The sequence below is a fragment of the Symphodus melops genome (genome assembly GCF_947650265.1).
Source record: "Symphodus melops genome assembly, chromosome: 21".
NCBI classification, from domain to species: Eukaryota; Metazoa; Chordata; class Actinopteri; order Labriformes; family Labridae; genus Symphodus; species Symphodus melops.
The window spans coordinates 9,321,130-9,331,462 of NC_136711.1; the positions used below are offsets into that span (position 1 = coordinate 9,321,130).

The 10,333-nt window shown below is 37.4% G+C and overlaps 1 protein-coding gene across 1 annotated transcript; it reads right to left on the bottom strand.

Moving 5' to 3' along the window:
- Positions 1–221: 221 nt before the first annotated feature.
- LOC306817115 (glucagon receptor-like) lies at positions 222–9,931 on the bottom strand. The gene is made up of 13 exons (XM_079333729.1): positions 9,852–9,931; positions 9,637–9,739; positions 9,361–9,471; positions 7,002–7,123; positions 3,270–3,376; positions 2,520–2,676; positions 2,241–2,400; positions 2,069–2,129; positions 1,892–1,961; positions 1,715–1,806; positions 1,396–1,534; positions 1,180–1,221; positions 222–812 (listed from the first exon to the last, which is right to left on the bottom strand). The coding sequence occupies exons 1-13, from the start codon at positions 9,909–9,911 to the stop codon at positions 741–743; spliced, it is 1,296 nt and encodes a 431-aa protein (XP_079189855.1). The 5' UTR covers positions 9,912–9,931; the 3' UTR covers positions 222–740.
- Positions 9,932–10,333: the final 402 nt, after the last annotated feature.

The window sequence follows — 10,333 nt, forward strand, 5'->3', positions numbered from 1 at the left end:
GGGAAAACAATAACTATCCCCCAAAGATATGTTAAGTGTATACTGCATCTAGTTCTTGGGTAGATTAATTTCACATGTTGATATTTCTCAACCTGTTGTGTGTTGTGGTTTACTAAAAAAATTCTTTAAACGTTTTTAAAGCTTTGACAACATACATTACACTGAAAATAAATGACCAGACTTGTCTTTTTTTACTCCTTGCATCACATATTAAGAGGCCATGTAATCAAATATTTTATTTTTTTATACACAATTTGTAAAATGTACTTAAAGACGTCTCAAGTTTAAATAACATTCACAATTTTATACCTGACGTAATAACAATTACTTATTCACAGTTATACATATTCAAAACATATCACATATTATCTTAAAATGTACATTAAATGTGGGTATGTATTCACTATTCAGTCGGAATCTGTATTGACAACATGTGGGAGTAACTCAACAGGGTCTTGAAGATGAATGACAAAGGACACCTGCATCGCCACAGATGACTGTCCAGGGTCATTCTGATCCCTTTGTTGTTGTGTGCTGTCTCTGTTTACCACCGATGGACAGAGTAGTAGTGATTCATCAGGCTGTGGGGATGCTGCCTGAACAGGACAGCTAATAATCAGTGAATTGTCAGGAGTGTGTGATCCATCAGGCATTGCCCTCATAGTTGTTGCCGAGGATCTGTTGCGCTCAGGGACTGTGGCAATGGAGAGAGTGTCTACTCGAGAATCAAGCACGGCTAGTCACTGTCCACAGCAGACAACTTCAGCCTCTATCCTCCAGCTGCGTAATTTCCTCTTCAGCTCCGTCCTCACCTGCACCCAGATTGGAGGTGAGCAAAAGTTAGGTAAGTGAGTAACTTTTTGTACCTATTTTGTGCTTGATTACAATTTTATGCTTGGAAAAGAAACAAAAATCTCTTTCAGTATTCTATTGATCAGGACAATTGGAAAACCATACACCTTGACCACAATGGAGTACTTGAAATGATAAAGTATGTTATTTTAAATCTAAAGCATCCTTTGGTGATCTGTCCAGCGGTCCCTTCCCCACCTGCAGTTGTCAATGAACATCCCATAGCAGGCTCATTAGCAAGGTTTAATGTGATTTAAGACTAATTTTACATCATCTCTCTCAGGCACTTTTGTCATCTATGTTGGTGAAGAAAGGAAAACAACACACCTCTTTATTGGCATAGCAATAGAGCACAGCTACCAGAAAGCCCTGCGGAGAGGGAAGATTCAAGAAAATTGCAGTTTATTGAAACTGCGCACCATACAATACTGTATATGTTTTACAGAATAATTATCATTATACTGTATGTCTAGACAGTTAGATGGTTTCACAGTGTCAGAGTTTTCTAAGATAGTGGGAAGTTTCTAATCCTGTTAAACCTACCTGAAATGAATTGAGAAACAGAGTGAAGAAGACCTTAACGTAGCGCAGAACTCCTGTAGTCTGCTCATCTGTAGCAAAGATGAATATGATCTCATGAATCCCAAACAGAGGGATGAGGGCAAGGGTTGCCTTGGCAAGCCTGACAGGACAAGTTAAAACAGCATTCATTAACATTTATTTTTCTGGCTATCTTTCGTCCTCCTCCTACCCAAATCCCTTACAGTCTCTCTGTCAGAGCCAGGGCTGTGACCTTGGCTTGAAAAGATAGACGAAGAAGATTTCAACAAATCCAATTGTGAAAATATGCTGGGCAACTTGCCGGAGCTTGTAATCAGGATATCCACTCTGGTTGCTGGCTCTTAATTTAGAAAGAATGACCTTCAGGATCTTCATGAAAATCAGGAAGTTGATCTGTTGAAAACAAACTTGAAGTATTAACTATTATATCTGATTAAATCCTATTTCAAAGTTCACTCTTTGCACAAGTCATCCTTACTAGAGAAGCAAAAAGAATAGGGAAACGAATGATCCACCAGTAGTTCATGTTCTCATTGACTGCCCAACACCTGTGAAGACAAGGCAGATATTACTTTCTCTCCACTATTATCTGGATCAGTGAGCCAGGTCTCGACAAGGTGAATCAGGAACATGAGAGTACTACAAACACACTTACTCTTTGTTTTCTTTCAATATTTTCATCACCAGCCAGGGAACCACAAACACAAGTGGAGTCCCTAAGACAATGACAGATATCAAGTGCTTTGAGTGTTTTCAAAAACAAGCAGAAGAACTCGATAACAGGTGGATTATGTGTTAACATTTACATTGGATTTATGTAAACTCACCCCATCCGAGACAGATGTAAGGTAAATACTTGTTGTTGTCAATGAACACTGAGGCAATAAGCACAGAGTATAAATAAATTGCCTCTCCGAAGAACCAGTAGTGATTGGCCAGGACACAGTATTGCATCATCACCTGTGCTATCCTGCATCCAATAGCAGCCTGGAGGAAAGGGTCATAAAACAAGTAATATGTGACAAGAAAAGTTTAAGGGTTAATATATTTGTTTTTGTTTTCACAAGAAATAAAACCTTGAAACATTGGTATACTTTACGGCTTACCTGGTGACTTAGCATTTCTCTCACATCCGTCTGTTTCATGATTTCTCGTCCCCAGTGGCGTTCCAGCATGGTGTCCTTAACAATGACTGATACTGCTCGCAGTATAAGGGACAGGAAGAGGTTAGCATGGATGTAGTTTCTGGTGCAATGGAGTTTCCTGTCAGGGTAAATACAAATACATGTTTTGTTGTTGTGCTATTGTTTATATTGTTATCAATTAAATTGTTTGCTCTTTTTCTGAATTAGTTTTTCTTGTAATTAAATTGTCAAAAAATGCTTCTTTGTACCATGTGCAATAATACATTACGTATCTTATATAACCTTTAAAGCAGTTAACTTGCATTTATTTTTTTAAAGATGTACTTTTTGCCTTCATTTAGAAAAAAAAAAACGTTAATAGAGGTGTAAATTGGGAGAGAGAGTGGCACGCTGGAAAAGAGCCGCAGATCGGACTTGAACCAAGGCCATCCACTAGTAAGACAATAGCCACTCATGGGGTGCAACTCAACCATAATAGCACATTCAGTCTTTTTCTATTGTTTGCTGCTTACATAAATTCACTTGTTACATCAATGTGCACACTGAAATTGACACCTTTCATTTATCTTTCATACTAACTGATCATTGCCCTATTAAATAGAATCTGTACAATTCTGGTGCATCTGTTTTGTAAAAAAAATTAATGTTCAAGCAGGTAAGCATATAATGACTATAAAAAGCATTTCTCTCAGCACCTGGTAGAAAGCTTACCTAAAGCTCAACAGAATGATGAGAGCAGTGACAAGTGTGAAGAGGGAGAGGGAGTAGCCAACTGTGTACAGCATCCTGAAGCTCACCATCAGTTGCTTAAACCACAGCTGTGAAGACAAACTCACAGTCACTTTTAGGAAGTCAGAGCTCATAAATAATGTCCCATAATGTTAGGTTCATGACTCTAGTCTAAATTGGAGATAAGGCATTGTGTTCTTGGGGGAGTCGTTCTGTGCAAATGAGTGTATACGGTACCTTCTGATTTTGCACTATAAGTCTTTGCACAGGGTAATGTTCCTTCTGCAACAATCAGGGGCCATTTTGTACTTTTCACATTGCATAAGGGATGGTGAGGTGAATGAATTGTTGCATGGAACGATTTGAAACGGTTTGTTCAGTGAGCTGAAGGTCATAAAGTCATCAGTCCATTTCTTTGTGCACACCTTGACATGCTACATGAAACCTTCAATGTCACTTCCTGATGTTGAATGTTGTTAACGCCCAAATGATGGAGGGATGCCCAACACTTTGGAGAACAAAGGGCTGTACCGCACAAACAAGGCCAATGACATGACATCTAAATATTTGGCAACCAGAGCATTGCACAGCAACTTTGAGAGATCAAAGTGGGTTTTTTTTTTTTTTACAACTAAATTACAGCATTTCTTCTAGAAAGGCTGCCAACTTGCTCTTTTCACTGAAAGTAGCAGAAGGTAGTTTGTCCTAACATTTTACCATCAAACAGCTTGTATCTGTGGCTGTCTTCACAGTAACTATTACAAACTACAAGCCAGCTAGCTAGACATGCTCCATTGACACCTTTTTTTTAGTCTGAAAATTGAACTTAAGTCTGCTTTTGACTCCTTTCCTTTAGTGTTGATAAAAAACATCTTAAAGGGATACTTAACCCATTTGCATGAAACTGTGTATCATTAGAAACATGGTAGCAGTGTTGAATGGTCGTGAATCCAGCCCTCATTTTGCCCTTTTCACATGAAGAAAACTTTCAAGCAAAGAAAAACACATTTTTCTCGTCTCAGGGCAAAATGAGGGCTGGACTCACAACCATTCAACACTGCTACCATGTTTCTAATGATACACAGCTTCATGTAAATGGGTGAAGTATCCTTTTAATAGAATTTATTCCCCCACATTTTGTGTTGTATTTCATGCTTGCAGCGAAGTCATAATGAAATTACTGGAGAATATTACAACACCTACAAACAAAGGTTTTGGTGGCTTATTCCATCTGTTGATTGTGCGTTGTTGTTGCTGCAGTTGTTTTTTTATTCAACATTACCTTTTTGAAGTGACTACTGAGTCATGCTGAAAAGAAAAATCCATCACAAAATCATCTTTGTTCTCTCTCAATATTCTCACCAGACTCTGACAATCACGATCAGACTCTATATAGATGAGACCCTCTTCTGTGATACACACTTGTTGTTCGCGCTTCCCCTTTCACTTGTTTTCCAACAACACTTCAGGCTGACTTCAATAACTTTGAGTCACAGACCTGACAACAAAAAGCTTTACTCAACAGTCTTATTCACTTCTTAACATTCCCTGGAAATAGTTGTTGTCTTGGTTCATGTGGTGCTTGAATTGTTTCTTTATTTTTCTGCAGTGTTTTGATTGTCAGTGTTTGACACGTCCTTAACCTTAGAAATTGTGTTTATGTATTTGCAATATTTCTATCATTGTCTTCAATTTTCTTGTGTCATTTGTCTCTTCAGTTGGAGTTTATTTTTTGCTCTCAATCCAACTGCAGAATTGCCAAGATTGAATTCTTCTTTTTAGAGAGTAGCTCATTATTTGCCTTACAGTCTCACAGTAGGCAACCCTTGACTTGTTAAAATACTGCTGCCGTGATCAACACAGCAGCTCCCTAATTTGTGCACATTTTCCCATTTTGGCCTTTGTATTGGTTACCAATGGGGTTGCTAATGGTGTTATGCAAAATTGTCACTTAATTATACCTCAGCACACACATGCTTTTACTGACATATACTCAAAAACAAATGTGAAACAGAGTCGCACAGGTGGAGAACGTGTGTAGGAATTTCAGACCAAGACCGATGGAATACTATGTTGACTTTTTTTTTTTTTTTCTTGAATTTTCTTGTCAGGATTGCCTCTGTAAAAAGTCCCTAACTCTGTTAGACACAAATTTAACACACTCAGCATCCCCTTATAATATCAGCTTAATCAAATTCATCTTGTGAGGAACCTACATGTGGTGTTGATCGAACATGTATGTATTTCCTGGACTTATCCTGTGCATATGTAAGCATTATGTTTTTTCACCAAAATAATCATTTCAAATGTTTAATTTCAATACAATGGATGTATTGTGTGGAGAAATGTTAAAAAGGTTGCATCGGCAGCTGAAAATCATGTGATCCATCGCCCTTGGTAATGTTTCAAGCATAAATAAAAGACGATATAGAAATAATTAGTCTTCTCGTGGATAGTTTATTTTTCTTACCTTCTTTTGTAAGTTTGAATGAAGGTTTCCATATGAATTTCTGTCTGTTTCAATAGCAGCTGAAACTAATTTAGGAGCTTTAAACCTAACCTTTTAAAAGGCATTACTGTATATAGGGTGCAGAAACAAGCTGTCAACATTTGTGTAGAACTTTAAAGTGGATATAATGACCATGTTTGTGAACAGCTGCCTACTTGGATATCAAACCAATATTGAACATCATAATTAAATTCAGTTTGAGATGGGGTTTTTTCTGGCTATCTGGCAACTGTCTGCTCAATCTTGGTTTCCTTTTCTTTCTCCCTCTCTGGTCTTATGTTTAGATACTAATACCTGAGGGAAGTGCAGTATGTGGCTCTTGAGATGCTTATCCCTCAACTGTGTCAATCAAAAATGATTTACTCTGCTTGGCGACGGACAGGTAGTAACAAAAACAATTACTCTAAAGGGCTTTGAAACCAAAATATTAAGCTGAAAGTGAAAAAAGTTCCATAGACCTGATAAATAGACTGTGTTGGCTCAGTGTTTTCATCACAAACATTCAATAGTTATCTGATTTATGTTGATATAAAATTATGATTTCAGCTTTTTTTTGATGAACTTCCAAATTGCAAAATTCAATTTGACACTTTTATTGTTTAATGGATTTAGTCTGCCTTTTTTTTGCATTTTTATTTAATTTGTTTCATATTTTTGCAAAACACATTGTTGAAGTGTGTAAATAATGTCAATAAATGATGAGAATGACATTATAATTATTATTATTATTAATTAATTATTATAATTAACCAAAGACAGATTACTGTTGCTAGGGAAATTCCTCCTTCCAAGATAAGTCATGTTTTCTGGACTGTCAATGAACATTATCTTTCAGCTCTACACCCATTTTGTGTCAATCATATTTCTAGAAGCTAATTTTCATACCTGCAGTCTGGAAATATAAGGTTTGCTTCTTAAGAGCAATACATGTTTTAGTCACAACATGCAAATCACATCCTCTTTTTGTAGCTTTTCCAGAGATAACACATGCTGCTATTTGAATTCTTTTGAATAGTCTGGTGTAAATGGTTACATAATGAGTGTCGCCTGCAAAGAAATAAAGAACGCTTGAGCAGCGCAGTGAATGCGAAACAAAAGAAACCATCCTCCTGAAGAGAAAATAAACATGAAGTGGGAAACAAGAAGTTGTCATGGTGGCAACAAGATGGACACAAGATGGAGATACAGTATTGTGAAAGCCATACCTCCTGAGAAGCGACCTCTTTTTCTTCCTCACACTGGGTCTTGTCTCTCCATACCTGTCCGCTGCTGTCTCTCTCCCAAATGCCATCAGATCCACACCGCCGTCGAACTACACCCTGAGACACTTAAGAAAGGAGAAACAGCGAGATTGTTAGGCCTTGCTCACACTGCACCTCCAAATCTGATTTTTAGCACATCCAGATTGTATGTGATTTGATTTTTTTTTTTTTTGCTAGTCTGAACACATGACATCTGATTTTTCCAAATCTGATTCAAACCACATACGGAGGTGGTTTCAAATCTGATTCAAATCTGATTCCTACAGATCCGACTCAATCTGAACGTGTCGGTCGCTCAATGCGTCTTCTGTGTCACTCTCAATGTCACACCATTGAAAAATAACAATGACGTAGATCCGGCAGGCCAAAAGTTAACTTTGGTCAGTGAAAGAAAACGACAAGAATCAAAACAAACGTAGTAAAAGAAGCCAGTGGACAGACTGCTCCATAAAATTGTTTGCATCAGATATAATCCCACTGCTCTGTCATCCATTTTGCTGTTGTTTTTGCTGCGCGTAACCTGTTAGCATATAAATCAATCTGGATCAGACCATGTCAATATGGACAGGCAGATCGGACCTGGTCACTTGCAATATGTAATGTGGACAGTCAATCAGTTAGATCAGATTCTGATCAGATTTGGGGAAAAATCTGATTTGGGCTGCAGTCTGAACAAAGCCTTAATGAGGTTCAAGGCCATTACAGACAAGCATACTTGAATTATATAGACAAACAAATCCTGGCTTTAAATAAAGTGTTTGACTTCTCAGAGAATCTTTCTTCCTCTCTCATACCTGTATGGCTAATTTAAACTTAACTTTGTATCCTCGCTTGTCACAAAGACTGAGAGTACACTATAAGCTTGATGTTCTTTATTGATTGATTACGAAAGACAAAAATAGATTGTGAGCTTTTTCAGCAGTACTTAAGCAGTGCTGTGCAACTATAGTTTTGTCACAACAGCACCAATAACCCAAACGCACGACTCAGGAGACAATAGGCAGATTGTATGTCCGTTTAATCACAAGCAGGTTCGGTACACACAAATCCAAAACTCTCTAAGCAGATGCATCCAAAAATGAGAGGCTAAAGGCTAATTCACTAATAAAAAAACAGGTCAGATCAAAATGGCTAGAACACTAAAATGCTGGGACGCCTGACACAAAGTACAACACAAACTGGCAGAGAGGGAGGGAAACACAGAGACTATATGCTGAAGGGAGGTGGAGACAACAGGACACAGGTGAGACACATCAGGTAATCCAAAGTAAAACACAAACACATGACATGAAACATGAGGAAAACAGAATAAAATATATAACTTAACCGAGAGCTGTGACAGGCTTTTACAGTATCAAGAAAAGCATGCACTATTGCTTTAGTTAGGCACTGAACACATGGCAAGCTTCCTGCTGAGAGTTACCATCCAGTGTAGCTCGTAATGTAGCTAGGCTAACTTGTTATTGAATATGCGATTGTAAAAAATGTTGAAATTCTACACTCGACTAAATATTTCAGTCAACTATTTCATTCAGAGAAGACCCTGAGATCAAGGATTGTAACTCCCTGTATTCTCTTATGGATGTAGGTCAGATGGTATGAAGTAAGTACAACTAAGATAGACTTTTTGATAAGAATAAGCCAGTGTTTAAGTTTGTGTAAGGTCAAAGAAGTGTGCATTACAGTGATGAGCGAGAGATGTAAAACCAGTGATGAACCTCAGAGCTGTATGATACACACTGACAGTTTAAACTTTAAACTTTCGGTGTCTCTTTAAACTTTAAAGAGAATGTAAGCTAAAGTTGCGATGAGAAAGACATTAAAGTGCATCAATCACTTTTCTATCAAGAGAGAGTCATGAATTACTAAATCAATTCATTACATAATTATTACATTAATTAGATATCTGTAACTCGAAACAGATTAATTTTGTGTACCATAAGAATTGGAGATCTAGGGCAGGTTCAATGGTTTACATCCTGCATTAGAAAACAGCATGACGTTTGAGTCACATATATTTCGAGGATCCTTCACAATGCACTAAGCTATTATTATTTTCAGAAAAGGATTTGATAGTAGCATAGGAGGATATATACCGTAGGTTCTAGAGCACTTTCAAAAAGCAGGAGGAAGGAAATGGCATGACAACACTTAGTCCAGTAATGGATGGGCAATTGTACTGCTTCAACAACGTCTCAACATCCCCTCACATCAGAAACAATCTGAAGTAGAACATGGAAAACAATTTAAAGAATATTTCAGTATGCTGGTTATCAACAATAGGCTTTAAAAGTGGGTTTACCTTTGTTATACCAGGGTAGGTAGAAAGGACATGAGATGTTTACCACTGAGCCGGGAGGAGCATCTGGCCAGCAGGCGTATCTGTCAAATGTCCTGTTACAGAACAAGCCCTCTAGAAAGACAAACAAGTAGAATTTGAAGAAACATGAAAAAGCAACAACAAACATCTTAATACTCCGAATTAAATATAAAGGAGCATTTTCCTTTACTTTATTTCTGTCGCAGAATGACTGAATACTAAATACTGGTACATACTGTATCTACAGTTTCTCCTTACCTTGAGGGAGTTGCTCATTTTCTATCATTGTGAAGCACTCTTCTTTGTACTGGACCCACTTCTGATAAGTCTCCTCCAACACTTTCCCACTGGCGAACTCAAACTGTATGTACAGTGCCCAATAACATTACTTTTACATTAAAAATGTTATTGAGGGGTTACTGTAACATGCAATGTCAAACTTTCACAAAAAAATAATAATTAATAAAACTAACCATTGGCATTTTAAGAATCAGCAGGCAGATTATAACCATTAAGTATTTTGCTCTGTCCATCGTTGCAGAATTGGTTCTCCTGAAAGAATGAGCGGAAGAAGAATAGAGGGTTAAAAACTGCATATATCTCATTGCTTGCATCATGTTCTTCTCTCAATTCACCTGCCTTGGCTGTATAACTGCAAAGGTTTCATAGAATTTCAAAATGCATTTGAATGTTTAGGCTGCAGTATTTTGGGATAACACCTTCGATCACAATCCATGTTAAGGACAATCTTTTCAACACACATTGGTGCTCACTGCCCTGCTATCAATCAAACTGAGGTGATATGTGATTCTCTTTGATGGATTATTCTATTTTTTTTAAATTGATTTTGAGATTTCCTAACAAACTGGAGTCCATTTTTTTCCATGCATTATTTCCTTTAGGCTGATTTAAACACAACACTGCCTTTCAAAACTGCATAGGGACATCTCCTTCT

Excerpts from the sequence above, each read along its gene's own strand:
- LOC306817115 (XM_079333729.1), bottom strand. The coding sequence starts at position 9,911 with ATGGACAGAGCAAAATACTTAATGGTTATAATCTGCCTGCTGATTCTT. Across the intron at positions 2,401-2,519 it reads GAGAAATGCTAAGTCACCAG|GCTGCTATTGGATGCAGGAT; the intron begins GTAAGCCGTAAA and ends CCTTTCCTCCAG. Across the intron at positions 1,807-1,891 it reads CTATTCTTTTTGCTTCTCTA|ATCAACTTCCTGATTTTCAT; the intron begins GTAAGGATGACT and ends TGTTTTCAACAG.